Source organism: Arachis stenosperma, chromosome 10, assembly GCF_014773155.1.
Source record: "Arachis stenosperma cultivar V10309 chromosome 10, arast.V10309.gnm1.PFL2, whole genome shotgun sequence".
Classification (NCBI taxonomy): Eukaryota; Viridiplantae; Streptophyta; class Magnoliopsida; order Fabales; family Fabaceae; genus Arachis; species Arachis stenosperma.
Window position 1 is genome coordinate 128,510,164 of NC_080386.1, and position 19,326 is coordinate 128,529,489.

Consider the following 19,326-nt stretch of genomic DNA (forward strand, 5'->3'; position numbering starts at 1 on the left):
GCTGAGATCATAGCCATTAGCTGCTACTTCTTCTTTTTCTTGTTTAATAAAAATGCCAAGTAAACAAATTATTTTTGTAAGTAAAATTTTTCGTTGGATGCTATTCACTCAAGTAGTTAATTAATGACATACAATTATATTTACAACTGCACAAGAGTTTGATTGTGCATTTTCTGCACAAGATTTTGGTGGTGCATTTTCTACCTTTTCAGGTGATTCAGAACTTATTATGTCATGGATAGTTATTTCAATTTGGTCAATATTATTATTATTATTATTATTATTATTATTATTATTAGCAATGTCCACCACAAGAGGGTTTATGATGCTACGGTGGAGTAGGTGCGGTGGCTGCTTCTCAGGCGAGACATTTGATTCAACATTCTTGAAATGCGCTAAATTAGAAAGCTCGGAAGCTGAATCATAAACCTTTTCAACTGTCTTAGTGATTTCTTCTAGTATTGATGCAATGGTGGCGACTGGAATTATAGCTATGAGTTGAGCATCCTCTAGTGAAATTGTTTCCAGTGCAACTTTGAGTAATTTAGTGGCAGTTTTAGAATTTTCTATGTGGCATTTAGCGGCGGAAGGAGCCGTCATTGTTTTCATTGATGAAGATATTGCCTTCAGTGCCTTGCTTGATTCTGAACTCATTATTTTGCATGGTTCTTCAAATTTACACTTTAATTCCATACATTCCTGAAGTATATTCAACGAATTAGTTAGCTTCTAGCATTTTTGCTATTAAAAATTTAAAAAGAAAATTAACAATTTATTATTACTTGGATTTCAGGGTTAAGATAGGTGTTGAGAGTTTCAATTTTGTAAGCACATTCTCTAGCAAGTGCACCAAGCTTCAAGTACTGCTTCCATGGATGACGAAGACGAAAAGCGCCATGTCCAGGCTCCCACCTCGCCAAATTGCCCTGTGGAATATTTGATCACAATATGTTGAATGAAAAGAAAAAGAAAAAGAATATGCATGCTCACCAAGGACTCTTCAGATGCTTTAGAAGCAAGAACACTTTTATATCCTTGAAGAGATGACTTAGATTTTTGTTTGTCTTGAAAATATTCTGCTTGAAATCCTTCAAGGTAATTGGCAAGCTTTTGTATGTTGGAAGCAACCAAGTTATGAAGCTCTTGACCCGCCCAAACTGGACAAACCAATATTGAGACAACCATGCAAGTGGCTCCACCAATCAAGATTGTTAAGAGTCTCTGCTCAGCAAGCTCCAATATCTCATTCACTCTGAATCCTGACACTGTTACTAAACTGAACGTCAATATAAATATCACCACTCCATAGTCATATCTTGCCTTGATTCTTGGGAAAAATCTCAAGAACGTTGCCCCTGCCGCTGCAATAATACAATTCATGCAAATTAACCCACAATTAGTATTATGCTATCATCAACTAATCATTTCTTTTATATATATACACAGGTGGAAACTCAAGTGCAGTCGACTTCACGTGAAGTTGATAATTGAGAGCCGTTAGATGCTTTAATTGATTTGACTAAATTTCCATTTAACGACTATCAGTTATTAACTTCACCTAAAGTCAACTGCACCTGAATTTTCACCATATATTATTGTTACCTAAAATGAAAAGAAGGGCTCCAAGGACAATGGGTTCTCCCTTTTTTCCAAAAGCAATAGCTAAATGCTGAGCTCCAACCCCTAAAGCACCGGCTAATAGTGTGGCACATCCTCTATTTAGACCCTTGCTTAGAGTTCCACCTTCATACACCAACCAAACATATTCTCATATATTATTCTTAATAAGATAAATGTTAGGTGATTAATATATTATTTGAACTAACACTAGTTTGTTAAGATACTTACCTACGGTGAATTCGAAGACTACAACGACGGTAAGAACGGCCCACATTCCGGCAACTCCGAAACCGTCATAAAGAGGCCTTGAGTAGTAGAACAATGAGACCAAAGTGAGAGCGAGTCCCACTTTTAACGAGTGAATCACTCGTCTAGGGTCATCTTTCCCAGTTTTCTTTATGCTTTTTGCAACATTCATAACGTTGGATTTGAAGAATCCACCACTATCCATGCCTGTTAGCAATATAATGTGCAAAGAAACAAATTAATGTCTATGAAGAAGTGGTGCAAATGAAAGCTTGAGGAACAAATGATATTTATAGGACATGATTTTAATGCAACTATACAAAACTTTAATTTTTTATTATTAATTTGTGATTGCACTCTTTTTGTTGTGACGGAAAATAATAAATATTTAAAGTAATTAAGTACAAAATGCCCATGACGTGAATTTTAGGAACTCATCTCATCACTAACCAAAATAATAATAATAACATGTTCCAAACAAATTAAAACACTGGTGGTGAGAGATGACATACATGGAAAGGATCTGTACCTTAACCTAGGAATAGTTTAGTTCTAAAAGTTAAACTCTTTAGTACCTAGTGTTCAGGCATAAGAAAGGTAAAATAAATAAATAAATAAACAAGTTAACTTATTGCTAGCACATTTACTTTAGTCACTGTCGCCCCTTCAATCGCTGTATCCCACCTTCTTTTATTTTTCTTTGATTCATTAAGTCGCATCCATTTCGACTTGTATTTTTTTCTCACCTTCTTTTAGGTAACTGAACTTTTCTTTTAGTATGCTATTTTTGGTGAAAATTCAAGTGAAGTCGACTTCACGTGAAGTTGATACTTTAAAGCTGTTAGATGAAAATTTAGTCAAATCAGTCAAATCATCTAACGACTCTCAGGTATCAACTTTATGTGAAGTCGACTGCACGTGAGTTTCCACCGCTATTTTTTCATGCTAAATGTTTTACATATTGGTTATTTTTGTGTGACAATATTCAACTATTTTTGTATTTTATACTGCTACCATGGTAGCATAATTCGTTACTGATTGTTAAAAAAAATCATTATGTAAAGACAAAATGTCATTCACATTTTTTATAATAAAAATATTTTTTAATTATAAAAAGATAAAATATCATTGATATTTTGTAATCTTAAAAAATTAAATATTTAAAATAGATAAAATATTTTTGTCGAATTACAAAAATCACAAGGATATATAACACACAGTTTGAGTTATTTTTTGGAAATTCACCCCCTAACTAGTAGCCCGATATAAAAAAAATGCAATTTTTTCATTCTCAAATGAAATCAGTATAAGTTTTTTCATGTAATACTTCTTATAACCACAATTGTCTTTTGTAACTATTTTCTCGTTTTTATTTTCTTTCCTTTTTTTATTTTTAGTTTTTCAAGAGCAAGATGTGGTTTTATAAAATGATATAAAAAAATTTTGATTAAAAAATTATACATATATAAAATTATTTAGTTGAAAATATATATGAATCAATATGTATAAATATATAGATTTAGTGAATCTAAGTCAATCTTAAAAGTCAGTTCATGAAATAAGGAATATCTTACATTTATAAAATATTTAGAGATTTTATTTTTAAATTGTAATACACTATTTTACGTCGATAAATAGTATAAAACGTAAATATTTATAAGTAGGTGATCCATCATCAATAATAAATTCAATAAATTCTGATAAAGTCTAACTTAACTCTAAAAGTTAAATCATGAAATAAAAAACTAAGAATGTCTAACATTTATATAACACTTATATTAAACTATTTTAAAACTTTATCCTTGAGATACATAAAAATTATGAATAATTTTGTTATATACATAGCATTTTGTTTTGATAAATAATTCTACAATATTAGTGTTTGGCACAATTGGGTCGAAAACCCATTTAAAAACTCATAATACTCGTATTATATATATATAAAATTAATTTTCATTCAGTTGTATTTCTCAATGAAAGGGGTGGAGAAAAGATAACCTCAGTCTCCAGTTAGTTAGTAATTGTTATATCATCGGTTAATGCTTATTCTATTTTGTTAATTAGATTTAGTTAGCTGTTAGTTATATTAGTTGATACAATCAGAGACCTACATACAGAAGAGGCCTTCGCCCTTCTGGCTTTTTTTTTTTAAATAATAACAGTAAACTATTAAATATGATTTAATTTTTTTAACAAATATATTTAATATTTAGTTTAATATAAATAAAAGGTCAATTTAATTTAAATATTAATGATGCTTAATATTTAAAAAATAAATAATAATATTTAAAAAAATAAAAAAAAAACTATTATAGAATTACTTATTTTAAGGTCAACTTTAAATTCTAGAGATAATTATAAGTTTTTTAATATTGACAAAGTATGTGAATTAGTAGAATGATTTTATTCAGATTATTTTAATGACAAAAAAAATTATATTAAAATGCAAGTTCAATATTATGAATTTGATGTTTCTTGAATTAACTAACTTATGCACAATTTCTAAGTTATGTCAAAGATTAACGAAGACAGAAAAATTTTTAACGTATTTTTTTATTGATCATTTTATTTGTTTGGTATTAATTCTTTCTGTTACAACTGAGAAATCTTTTTTAACTATAAATATTGTGAGAATAAACTCAAAAACAAAATAAAAAATAAAATTTTTATTATTTGTCTTTTAATTTATATTAAAAAAATTACTAAATAATTTAACATAAATTTTATTATTGATAAATTTTATTATATAAAAAAAAGATATATACCACTTCGTTAACAAAAAATAATACATACATATTTTTTATAATTTAATATATATTCTCTATCAATTTTTTTATAATATATTTTATATTATATAATTTACTTATATATATATATTTTTTAATATTATATATATTATTGACCCATTCATAATAATATTTTTGAATTTGTGCGCGGATACAATAGCTTAATAGCTTTGCATTAATATATACTTTAATTTAGATATGCATCACAGTATAACATTATAATGTTCTAGGAATCATTCTAATCAATATACAAATTAAAACTTCACTCACTACTCGATCTCATTCTATTTCAGTAAAAATCTTCACTCTCATTCTTTTGCCTCTGCCGATAATTCCAATACCTTTCATGGTATGATGACAACTTATGAGAAGAATGCTTCATTTAGATCGATTTTGCATCTATTAAAAGTTGAGAAATATTCCGTTATTAAGTATATGTAATATTTATAATTATATATTTATTACATTTAATTATTAAAAATTAAATATACTTAACTTATCTTAAAAATTAATTTAATAGATAAAGATTGTTTTACAATTATAAAGACTATTAATTTTTTTTTTAAACAATATGAAATTTAGTTTGATACACCTTTTTACGCTTAGAACTGGACGACAAAAATTTAGAGCGTAAAATTTCAAAATGTCTTAGATTTTGTGTGGTGAGAGACAGTAGTCTAATAACATTTTTTTATTTTAATTATGATATCATATTAAAAATTAAGTGAGCTTAACTTACTCTAAAAATTAATTCAAAAGATAAATATTACTCGTACTTGTAAAAATTATATCAAATTTTTAATTTTAGACAATATAAAATTTGATAATTGATATTAATGTTATCCAATTATTTTAACAATAACTACAAAATATAAAATAAAATAATTTTAGACTAATTTTTATTTATTTTAAATATATTTTATTAAAAAGTTTATATTGTTGACTTACATTTGATGATATTGAAGTAGTAAAATTTAAAAACAATAACATAACAAATATTTAAATAAGATCAATTGATAAATAACTCTATCTAAATTATAGTTTCATTATCTGACCCGTTAAAAGACATAATTATTCATCCATTTCCTCTTATTAAATTAAGTTTTTAAGAGAAGTGATTTATCATAATAACATAATTACCTTTAAAATTGAATTAACTTAATATTTTGACTTATAACACCTGTAATTAGAATTGATAATGGATAGAATAAGCTAGAATTTAAAATTCATTTAATCCTATTTACATGTTTAAATTCTTTTTAAGATTCAACCTAATTCTATTTGCGAATTAAGAATCTCTCAACTATTATCCTACCTGTATTCTAAAGTTTCACACCCAACTAGATCATATCTAATTCAATCCACAACAAATTAATTTTTTCAATCAAACATAATATATTTAATCATTTTATAGTTCATAAACATATTAATAAAATATAGAATACAAAATTAAACTTACATTAAAATTAAAAGCAACAAAAAATCATAATAAAATCCATGTTAAAATTACAAAATTGAGAGGACGTAGGTTTAATTCTCATCCACTTTATTATATATGTATTATAATTTTTAATTACATATTATAATGATGCAGATTCATCGGATTGAATTAGGTATAAATTCACACTTAATCCTACCTGCAGATCAATCTATTTCGCTCTCATTTCGACTCGTTGTCAATCGGATATTGCCAATCCTATCCGACTAAGTTGTATTGAATTGAATACTCGCAGCAAATAGAATTAGAATTGTTAGCCCTATCCGTAATAATGATCGCTTATAATTTATAAGTCCTTTAGATCCAATTTTTTAACAAAACTATAAGAAAATTTGCAAAATTTGTAATAAGCAATATTTAATATCTAACAAGGGATATTAAAACAAAATTGAACAAGGTCTAAGAAAATGAAAGTAAAAAATAAAATGTTAATTTATCTAACTTAGCTTGTATCACATACGAGATGTGGTGGGTTTAATATCTCAACAACCATGACACAATAGTGATATACCTAAATATTCCTTCCCTCCTCTTGTGTGTATATAGCAATGCATGCAAGAGGCAAATTAAATGAACATTAAATAGTATATTTTGTGCATCGTTTAGCTTAGAAAGTGGAAAAATGACGAAGCATGTACATAGAGAACTGGACCATAAAGGCATATATATTAAGGAAAGCAAATAGTTTTGTGGTTCATTTCTAACAATTTTAGATTTTAGTGGCTACAAAACATCATGTTGCATGTTGGTCAATCGCTTAATTACTTATACTTTATAAGCACACTTTTCTTTCTGACATGAGGACCTCATGCATGTTTATAAGCACAACAATTGCTCCACCCAATACAACCTTATTGCTTATATAAATTTATTTTATTTATATTATGGTCTCTCTTCAATTTCGAACATAAATAATTCACCATTAAGTTTATGATCACATAATTTGCAAGAATGGCCTCTTTATCTACTAAAATAAATAATCTACTAATTAAAAATAAATTATCCAACAATAGATAGTGTCTTCCTGCCGATAAAAGGGGACAGGATACAAAAGAAGAAAAAGGGCAAAAAAATAAAAACTAAAAAGATTAGTCAGAACATGCATGCATATATGAACTAACACTTCACTCCAATTAATGTCATGAATTAAACCTGTGAAAAATGGAAAAATTTTAGACGCATCAATTTTTAATAATTTTGGTTATTATTTGACTATCATAAATATTAAATTATTATTTATGTATGTAAATTTTAAAAAATATAGATACAAATAATATTAATTTATGTATATAAATTTTAAAAAATATAAGTATAAATTACATATTTTTTGTGTGTCAAACACATATAAATATGAGTATAAATTATTGTTGTCAAATACTGGTCTAAAATTACATATGCGAATTTTAAAAATTATAAATATAAATTATACTAATTTTAATATATACATAATATAATCAATATTTTATATATAATATAAATAAAATTATTATTAACTAAATAATAATAAAAAATAATAAATTTTGATGCTCATTTACGATTGCTCAAACAATTTGTCCTAGCCAAAACAAAAATAAATACAAGAAGCAGAATGTAGTTACGCAATTTAAGAAATAAAAAATGAAGTGATGAAGTACGGAATATAAGCACAGGAAGTTATTAAATTTGATAATGACCCCACTCCACATTATCTTTGATTTTCATCTGTGAGAGGATATAAAGAAAAAGAAGTCTGAATTATCTTCACTAATAAAAATGGGTGGGAATCATTTTCCAATTTGATATAATGACTTGATTATCCGAATAAGCTGTTTAGCCATGTGTGATGAACCAATAGTAGCAGTGTCACCAGCCACTAATATAATGAGTAGGATCTGACTCAATCATATATTCTCTTTTACATTATAATAACCCAGTTATTATATAGTTTTACTCTTTACTTGGTTTGGAAAATGAAAACGACCAACTAATTAATGAAAGGGATCATCTAATTTTGTTTGGAGGGTGTCTTGTTGAAAACTTGTTGAGTAAAATCCACTCTTTCTCCTCAAGTGGGAAAGAATCACTTCTTCTTCTTTCTATACCAATATCATGCTAATCATTTAAGACCTACGTAGTCTTTTGATACATTATTAGTGTTTTCATATTTAAATCATCTTAATTCAATAAATAAATTATACTTCTTAACTCATATTTAATAAATGCAAATTTACTTAATAACAAAAAGAAAAATTATATTATATTATAAATTTGGTGAATGTTACTCTACCTTCTTTAAAATAATATGTAAGTCATATATATTTTAATTCGATGTTTATTTTAATATATTTGTTATATATTTATTAAAATATTAATTTAAAAATTTTTTATATTAATTTTATTCTAAACTAAAATATTGATGTGACAAATTAAAAATAGAAACACAAATTAGTGTCACCGTGAAAATTTTCAATTTAAAAAGTTTATCGTGTCAAGTAGATCTTTAAATTTGGAAATTTATTCTATACAATTTGGTTTCGAATTATATATATAAAAAAAAAGAAATTGAAATACTTTATATCTTGTTTTTTAAAAATTAATGTAGCTAATTTGCAATTATTTTTCATGAATGTCTGGATTTTTATTTAATTTTTGTTAGGAATTAAAGATTTTGTGTGAAAAATAAAAGAGTACTATATAACATTATTTTTCAAATATTTTGTTAAATTTATAACAAATTTTAATGACACGAAATTAATTTCTTATTTTTTATTTTATTAGATAAATTAGTCATCCAATCAATTTTACTAAAAAATTAAAATAAATAAACACTCATTATATTAGAATATATTAGAATATGACACATTAGAAAGAATAATTTACCTATAAATTTTATGTAGTTTGAAAATAAATATGACCATATATATATGTCTTGGTGCTTTTTTTTGGTCCCTTTTAAACCAGCTGTTGAAATTGTGGAATTTAAATCCGTTTAATTTAATTTATCTTTTAGAAAAAAAAAATTAAAGCTACACTTTATCATTAGTGGGAGAATCTTTAAAAGTGAAATCAGAAAATTAAAGGTAGAAAGTGCTAGTAAGTATTGTGATGCCCTAAATTTGACTTTCTTTTTAGTCTTAGCCCTAGCTTTCTTTCAAAATAAATACACTACTTCATTTATATATAACGTATAGTTATGGAAATTACTGAGCCACCTAAAACTCACGTTGAAGGGAATACTTATTGTCAACTTTAATTTACTTCTTTTGATTTTGACTGATACATTAAACATGCTTCATACCTTTATGGTTGTACGTGTTTAGTTTGTTTACACTGTGATTGATCTTAACTTTATCGTTGAAATAATCAATCAATTTGTAAAAAATGATAAACTCTAACTTGAATCATTAAACAATAAATTATATAAATAGTTTTTTTTATTATTTCTTTAATTTTATGCTGCCTCTTGTGTTTAAGCATGATATTTTTAGGGCTGCACATGGATATATCCGCATATCCACAGTAATTATCTGCATCCGATCTAAATTTTACGGATATTATCCGATCTGCAGAGTCATCGGATCGGATTGGATCCGATCCGTACTATGGTCGAATCAGATTGCGAATTCGGCAGTGATATTTGCGGATCCGATCGGCAAATCCGCATATCCGCACATCACATATAAATAGCATAGTTTAAGACAGTAAACCCTAATGTGATATGAATTTTAGTATGTTATTTTATGAATTTTATGATATTTTGTTTTTAATTTTTTATGTTATACTTCAACTTAGAATAATTAAACTTAAATCTTGTATTATTATTTTGTTTTTGTTATTCAAAAGAACTATTATTGATAATATTCTAGGAGTAAATAGGCTTAAACAGATAAAAAATAAATTTTTTGGATATTTTTTTTGTAAAAAGGCCAAACAAAATCTTAAAATAATTTTTTTTAATTATGCGGATATATCCGATATCCGATCCGCAAGTATGCGGATCAGATCGGATCGAATCCGACCTAAAAAATTGCGGATATCGTATCCGATGAATACAGTGTAGATCGGATAGAATTTTAGGCCATATCGGATTCGATCCGTGTGCAGTCCTAGATATTTTTATAAACTCGTGAAATGATTGAGTAATTTATTTTGAGTTTTAAATGTCATCATATATTATTAGATCTAAAGACTTGATAAATTAAAGTTGTTTGTTTAAGAATTATCCGTGAAATGTTAAATCAGCCAAAAATTAATTAGTTAAATCGAACTAAAAATCAGTCATTTTTGTGTGGGTATTCTTTTTATGACTCTTGTGTGAGTGTTTTTAATGGACTACTTAAGTCCCTAACAAAAAAAAAGTCTTTTTTTATATATAATAAATTATCTTTATCTTTACTATTCTAACATAATACATCTAATAATATCAAAAAAATATTTAATCTAAATTAAATATATATTAAGAATTACAGATATAAAATCACTTATTTTTCCAATAAAAATTTACAAAATAAAATATAACTAAATTAATAATTTTTTGTTTGGTTATTTTTTATTATTCTATAACATAAAATATGTAATATCATCAATATTAATACATATATAAATCTTGAGTAGATTTGACTATTTTCTTTTTTAAATAACTCTTATGTTATACTTATATGAAATTATAAAATTTTAATTGATTTTGTATTTTTAATTTATGTATTTTAAATTTTTTATTAACATATATTTATGTTTTTATATGTTTATGTATATATTATTTTATTTTAATTAAATTATTCCAATTAAATCACAGTTAAACTTCTAAACTAATGAATCAATTAAAATGGTTCGATGACCGTTTCGATTTTCAAAATATAATATATATATATATATATATATATATATCCTTTTTGATGTGTCACATTCTAATTTAATGTTTATTTTAATACATTTGTTATATATTTATTAAAATATTAATTTAAAATTTTCTTATATTAACTAAATTCTAAACTAAAATATTGATGTGACAAATTAAAAATAAAAATATAAATTAGTGTCATTGCGAAAATTTTTAATTTAAAAAATTTATCGTGTCAAATAGATTTTAAAATTTAAAAATTTATTCTATACAATTTGGTTTCGAATTATATGAAAAAAAAAAGAAGAAGTTGAAATACTTTATATCTTGTTTTTTAAAAATTAATGTAGCTAGTTTGTAATTATTTTTTATGAAAGTCTGGATTTTTATTTAATTTTTGTTAGAAATCAGAGATTTTTGTGTGAAAAATAAAAGAATAATATACAACATTATTTGTCAAATATTTTGTTAAATTTTCAACAAATTTTAGTGACCCGAAATTAATTTCTTATTTTTTATTTTATTAAATAAATTAGTCATCCAACAAATTCTACTAAAAATTTAAAATAAATAAACACTCATTAAAATATAACACATAGAAAAAATAATTTATATATATATATATATATATATATATATATATATATATCATTATTTTATCTTATTTTATACGGTAACTATTAGATTTCAAAACTCAATTATATATAATCAAAAATCGAAAGCAAAAGCACTCAACTACTTAGTTTTATAAGTATAAATAAAAAATATCACACTTAAATATTCAACTATTTTTATAAAAACAAAAGCTGATAATGAATAAAAGATATATATTTGTTTATTTATAAAATCAGTAAAAATAATGATATGATGCACATACGCTATACATATATATTTAATAAGACGTTATTGAAAAAAGAAAAAAAAATGTGTTGAACACTGTAGCTGAGAATTTCTTGTAGTAGAGGTCCACTAAATTTGTTATGGGATAAGAACAAATATGTGTCCGTGTTCTCAGTGGTCCATATATTTTTGGAGCTTTGCTGTTTCTATATCTCTCGCAATCTTTCATATATATTTAATAATTTGTATTCGCTGATATGGCTATAAATAAATAAAATTTTCAGACACCTTTCATTTTTTTACCAAATGGTTTGAAAGGAACTTCTCCTTACATCATTATATATTTATATTATACGAACATTATAATACCAGAACATAACCAAACATAATTTAAAACGTGATTCTCATATGAGGCATATATTAATTCTACCTGTGTGTTCAGCCAATAATAGCTCGTCGTTATTTAATTCCTAACTTAACATATTTTTGTTGACATGAAAATTGTTTCGTACTTTAATTTTTATATATACGGTCAATGTTAAATTTATTATAAATATTTAATTAAAAATTCATTTAATAGAATTTATTAAATTATAGTATAAAGATTTTTATTCGATTGGTACATCAAAATTAGACTAAAAATTAAAATAGACAGAAACTGATTATTAATATTATTATTAATTTGGTAGAGACTTAGGTGCAGTCGACTTCACGTGAAGTTAATAATTGAGAGCCGTTAGATGATTTGACTGATTTGACTAAATTCATCTAACAACTCTCAACTATCAACCTCACGTGAAATCGACTACACCACCACCTGAGTTTTGATTTGTCATATATCTAATGAATGTATTGCATGGTGATGGTACTGCCGTAGTGCCTAGGTACACTGGTGAATTATTGGAAAGAAGTATATAGAGCTCTATATAGAAAGAATTACAGAAACATTTTAGGGTATAATCGTGTACAATCGAAAAACCTCGGAGGAGAGAAAATTAAAGTTGACAAAAGCTTGTGTTGTTGTTGTAAAGCACATATATTATGTTGCGTCAAACGTCACATTACAAGTTAAAATTGGAGATTGCATCATTATTTTTTTTTTCTGACTTGGTAATCATAATTTGATCCATGCAAGTTGTTGTTTGTCAAGTACACACACTAACTCTACTAATAATGGAGTTACGTTAATTTAATATCTTCTAACTTTCTAAGGAACATAGAAAATCAAAGCAACCTTGTTGTCAAAATTTAGAATCTATGCTATGACTAAGATTTCTTTATGCTAGGTTTAAGTTTGGATTGGTAATGCATCATTCCATTAACAAACCTTTTTTTGTTAGTTACATCCGCCTACTTGAATCCAAAAGTCAAACATTAGCTTGACGAGTCATAATTTTTTTTTTGAAAAATTTTAAATGCTTTATTAAATTTATTAAAATGAAAAATAAAATCTATAACTTAGTAACCAATTAATTATAAGAAGTAATAACAATTCATAAGACAACAAAAAATTTGATTTAAAAATATAAAAAAGACTTAATTACTTTTTTGTTTTTATGTAAAAAAAAAAAGACTAGCGTCTATTAGTCTGTTCCATCAAAATCTGAGTTAAACAGAGCGGGTTTGGCTGGTATTTTTGTTTTGGCGGACTAAATTTTTAAGTTCAATTTGTTCTTTTTGGCAGATTTAACTGATCAGTCCGGTGAATTTGAATTCATTTGTCACGTCCAATTTTAGTTCAATCCCGCTACGTTATCAACAGTATTTCTGTCAATTTTTGCCAATTCTTATTTATAGTTGTATTTAATGAAAGTGTCTTTGTGGATGTATTTAATAAAAATGTCTTTTTTATGACTATGTTTAATAGAAATGTCTTTATAAATATATTTTTTGGATGTGTCTCTTTATATATGTGTTTAAAATATAATAATTAATTATTGTTGACAATAAATTGACAGATAATATATTACTTTCCTATACTTTTTTATTTTAATTTTAGATATTTTTTTTAATTGTTGGATGATTTTTAAATTAATTCACTAATTAATGTTATCTTTTGGTAAAGTATAACGAAAATTAAGAGGTTCTTTGGACTTCAAAGACTTGGAGCACTGTGTTGAAAATTTTTATAATTTCATTAAATATTTTTGTAATGAGTTATATAAATATGTAAGTATAATTATATTTGACATAATCAATATCTTTCATGATTATTTAACGAGGAATGCTCCTATGATTATTTAACGAGGAATGCTCCTATAAAGCGCGTAAAAAGTTTTTTTTGTAAAGATATACATTTACGTGTCATATTATTATTAGACGGATTAATGAATTGGTTATTTTTAATTTCTTAACAAATTAGAATAAAATCGATTTTTTTATAATAATAACAATAAATCCAATTTTTTTTAAGAATTTAATTATATTTTTAAATTTTTAGAGATTTAAATGTCTGCAAAACAAAAAGTTAGAAATATATTTATCTTTTTATCAAAAAATTTAAAGATATTCGGTTTAGATTGTATAATTCGACCAGATCAAATTGAGTCTAATAATTATAATGCAGATAATTGGATTTATTATTGTTGCTATAATAAATTAATTTTGTTATGGTTTATTAAAAAATAAATTATTAACCGATTTAATAAAGATGTCCAATAATAACATGACACGTATGAACGTCTTTAACAAAAAGACATTTTAATGTTTTTATTAAAGTATTTTTATCCTCCTTATTTAACATGGAATTTAGAAATCCAAGAATCCCCAACACAACGAGCATAACAATCTTAATTCTTATCCAATTTTTTCGAAACGTAGATATTTTCATCCGGGAGAGTCCCTGAGAGAGAAAATATTTTGGCCATAACCCATCTTGGGCATGATAGAATTCATTAAAAGGAAGGAAGGTTATTGAAAAAGGAATTATATTTATCAAGTGGAAAATGGCCACAATATTCAATTCCCATTTTTTGGGACCTTAGATAGAAGCATTTGTAGTTCAATTTGGAAGATGCAAGTCCACACTCACTAGAATTGAAACATGATTCTCATTATTATTTCTGTTGGAAAATGATGCATACCATATAATTAATTAATTAATTAATGAGTGTAAGTCCGCATTTCACGGCTTAATAGCTTGTCCTCATTCCAAGAAATCAAATCTTGTTATCATATTGAAGCTACCTCGCTCTTCCAATGCAAACTTTTGAGGTTCAATTTCAATCATCCATCAAATCCATTATTACAAAGATAGAGTAGTGGTGGAAATAATGAACTTCAAACACAAACCAAAACATGCACGCATGCCACATACAAGTGGTTCATAAATTGCTACTACTTCATTTACAACAATATAACCTACATACAAATCATCACCAATCATTTGCCCACTAGCATTAATTGCTTTCTAAGTGTCGGACACTAAAACACAATATAGAAACATAAAATTATATGAGCTATGAACATAAATATTTTATTTAAAAACCTTAAATTAATATATTTTATATTTTTAAATAAAAAGGATACAAAAATATAATTTATTTTTTTATTTATATTTTTTAATTTTTTAATGTGAAAGAAAAAAAGTGAACTTTTATAATTTTTTTATATTTAGTTTATTACTAAATAAAATAAAAAATACTAATTTTATATTATTTTTTGTGTTTTTTTAATATCTTGTCTTGTTATGTTTTTTAAAATTAAATGTAGACTTAGTCCTATTCAACGTATAGTGAATTTAGTATAATTCATTTAAATGATAGTTTTTTATTTTTTATCTTTATAGACATCTGACATCTTAATAAACAGAATAATAAACTAATTTAAATTTTAAAATTTTAATATAATTTTGTCATAAGGTTGATTTTTGTTTCATCGCCTCTTTTTTATCAGTGAAATTTATTTTTTTAACGTGGAAAAACTCTAATAATCATATTTGTTATACGTATACATGGTTGAAAAAAAAAATAAAGTAGAAAGGCAATGAGGTCTTTGAGGAATTTTGTGATAAAGTTATAGATGCTTAAAGAATGATGTATATTTTTTGTCTTTAATATTTATAATTTCTTTTAAAAATATTTTTAATATTTAATTTTATTCAATTTTATTATTTTATCCTTAACCTTTTTAATTTGTGTCAAAACTATTATTGAAAGTTTTAATTTTGTCCCTAATATTTTATATGGAGTTAATGTTCAGGAATAATTTAGACATAAATCGAAAATGTTAGGAATAAAATTGAATGCAACTAAACGTTAGGAAAAAATATATTTTACCTATCTTTAAAATAATAAAGTATCAAGTAAGTCTCAGAAAACAAAAATCATAGGTTGCTAAGAAAAAAACATATAAAAAAATCATTAAAAAATTAAAAATATTAAACATATGGGTCTTTGAAAAATTACAATCATCGAATGATTCATTCTTCAATCAGAAACCTGTAAAATCCATCGTTACAATTTTTCGAAACTTACTTTATATTTCATTTCTTATAAACATACAAGCCCATTGCAAAATTTGCTCAAATATTTATTTAATACTTTCTTTAAAGATCAATTTGGAGGAAGAAAATCAATCGCTTTTTGTTATACTATCAAATAGAAAACAATTATTTTTTTTTTTTGTCAGGAAAATTAATTTTCATTATCCATAAAGAAGATCCACTTATTAATGTGGCCCAAACTGAAACGGACATATACCCAAAACTGAACACATATATCTTTCTTGGCAAATGGGCTAGTCTGCCCCATCTCCCAAAAGTCCTTTCCGTCCCACTACGGTTCTGAATTTTTCTCCCACCACATTTAATGGTTGGTTGGCGGGTTAAGCCTGCCAATTCTATTTTTTTAATATTTTTTATTTTTTATTAATAAATTATTAAATATTAAACAATATATATAATTTTACAAGTATTTTAATAAATTTATAATTTCTAAAGATATAAAAAAATTATAATTTTTAAATTCACAAATATTAAAGTATTTAAAATTCTAAATATATAATAAACATAATTATCAACCAAATTTTTTGAAATAACATAATAAAATTAATATTGTAAAAAATAAAATAGAATTTTCAAAAATATATAATTAAATATCTTCAAGTCTCTAATTAATCAAACATAGAATATAATTCAAATTATAACTTAAAATAACTTCAATTACAATAAAAAACGACGGGCCCACTATGGAAGCCCGCCCCGCCCCCACCAAAACTTGCAGATTAGGCAGTGCGGGTTAATTATAGCGGTTTCAAATTTTCAGTCCGATCCGCCTTTTCTTACGAGTTACGCGATTCTGTGAATTTCGGCCCATTTACCACCTCTATCTCCATCTAACAAAAACACGGAGGCTATGAAGATGGGAATGTTTGCGTTTTTGGTCTTTAAAATATCTTTCCAAGTCTTACTATTTTTCGGCCCAACAAAAAACCCTCTCAAGGCGATTAGCAAAACAAAAAAATTTAAATGTTGTACTACGTTACAACCAAAAAAAAAAAATATTGTACTACGTCCAAGTTAGGATGAGCGAGAGTCGTCTAAGTTGCTAGACTCAAGTTCTGACATTTTCATACCAAATTTACAGTTTTTGTTAAAAGATCATCGATCCCAGCCCAGATGAGTCCATGGAACTATTTAGCATATTATATTTCTTTAAAAACAAAATAATAGATAAAATATAATTGAGACAATAAGTTTTAGGTTTGGTTATGTTTTATGCAAAGTCGAAATGAGGCAAATGATGTAGGATGCAAGTGCACTTATACGTATCTAGGAATCTCATAATTGAACAAAGATCAATGCTATGAAATGAGAGGAACAATGGAGGGCCCATTTCCATTATTGGCAAGTTGACTAATGGGCCAACCACTCTCATCACTTTTGGGTCAAAAATATCTCTCACACACACTCATGGACACTTTTATATCAAAGAAATCACGGGGTAAATCTAAATTAATAAATAATAATAAAACACTTAATTACACAAAGGTTGCATAGGAAATGTACCGAAATTACTAGGGCTGAGAGGTGTCTATACTTTTTGAAGCACTAACCGCACCCCTTGAAATTGAAACTTTTTGTTTATTCTATGTGAATTATGCTCAAACCATGAATCAAATAAAATATAGAAAATCAAGAAAAGAGGAGGTTCAATTTTAAGTGAACAATATAGGGTAGCTATAGCACCTGGTCTTGTCATCATCTTATAGATATTATTTGAGATTCAAAATCTCCTGGAGATTTCTTTTCCATACTTCAATGAGATAATAGAGAATGGGAAAAATTTTAAGTATATCGAGAACATTGGTGTTCCAGTTATTTTAACCGTTAATTTCAATTAATATATAGGGTTAAGTATGATTTTGGTCTCCAACGTAGAGGTCGAAAATCGATTTCAACTCAGGCCTTTTTTCGCTACAAAATGATCACCAAAATTTCAGTTTGTTTTAAAATTTTCTTTCGGACAAAAATACCCTTCCCCCTTCATTCCGAAAATCAACCAAACTCAATAGAAGCAAAACAGAAGTCCACGCCGAACCAGAACCCACCACCATTATCATTATGGTCATCATAATCAGAACAACAAAATCAACTAAAATAAACCAAAAGCCCAAGTTAAACCAGAAGCCACCACTACCACCGCCATCACCATTATCATCATGGTCATCATCGTCATCATCGTCATTAGAAGAACAACAAAACTCAAAACCCACCACCACCATTCCCACTTCAGAAAATCAGAACAATCAAAACTCAGAACCATCAATAAAATTCAAAACTAAAATTCTTTCTCCTTTATTAACAAAACTCAGATGCAATTACAATAATAAAAAAAAAATCCCAAATTCATCTTCAATTACAAGAACAAAAAATCTATAAATATAATTACCAAAACAAACGAAGAGACGAGGTGCGTTGAGACGAGGTGCAACGGCGAGGAGGAGGTGCGGCGAGACGAGGGCAACAGCAAAGGCGAGGCGATGACGTCGGCAAAGGCGAGGAGGAGGAGCAGAAACAGCTCGCAGCGCACGGTGAGATCCAGCGGCGAGGACTGAACGACGAGGAGCAGGAGGCGACAGCAACGGCGAGGAACATCGGCGGTGGCTCTTAGCTTTCTCCTCTCTTACTCTCTGTTTCTCCTTCCGATCACAAGCAACGGTGCGACGGTGCGGCCTTCCCTCCCCCCTCCCTCCCGGATTATCTTTCTCCCCCCTTCTCTTTCTCGCTCCCCCTCTCCTGATTCTCTTTCTCCCTTTGATGCCTTTCTTTCTTTTTTTTTTCTTTTTTTTATTTTATAATTTTTTAATGAAGGATAATTTGATAATAAAAAAAATAAAATTGGTAAAAATGACGATTTTAAAACAAATTGAAATCTCGGGGATTATTTTATATCCAAAAAAATGCCGAAGATGAAATCAATTTTCGGTTTCTACATTAAGAACTAAAATCATACTTAACCATAATATATATTATATATAATTTTTATAATTTAAATCAACGGTTAAAACAACTGAAA

General features: G+C 26.3%; 1 protein-coding gene across 1 annotated transcript; it reads right to left on the minus strand.

Annotated features, from left to right (window-relative positions):
- Window positions 1–120: 120 nt before the first annotated feature.
- On the minus strand, window positions 121–18,905 carry LOC130957704 (aluminum-activated malate transporter 8-like). Its single transcript, XM_057884548.1, has 7 exons — window positions 18,710–18,905; window positions 18,349–18,537; window positions 1,849–2,073; window positions 1,603–1,743; window positions 991–1,361; window positions 783–926; window positions 121–699 (listed from the first exon to the last, which is right to left on the minus strand). Exons 1-7 carry the CDS (start codon window positions 18,903–18,905, stop codon window positions 121–123), a joined length of 1,845 nt encoding a protein of 614 aa, XP_057740531.1.
- Between the last annotated feature and the right edge of the window lie 421 nt (window positions 18,906–19,326).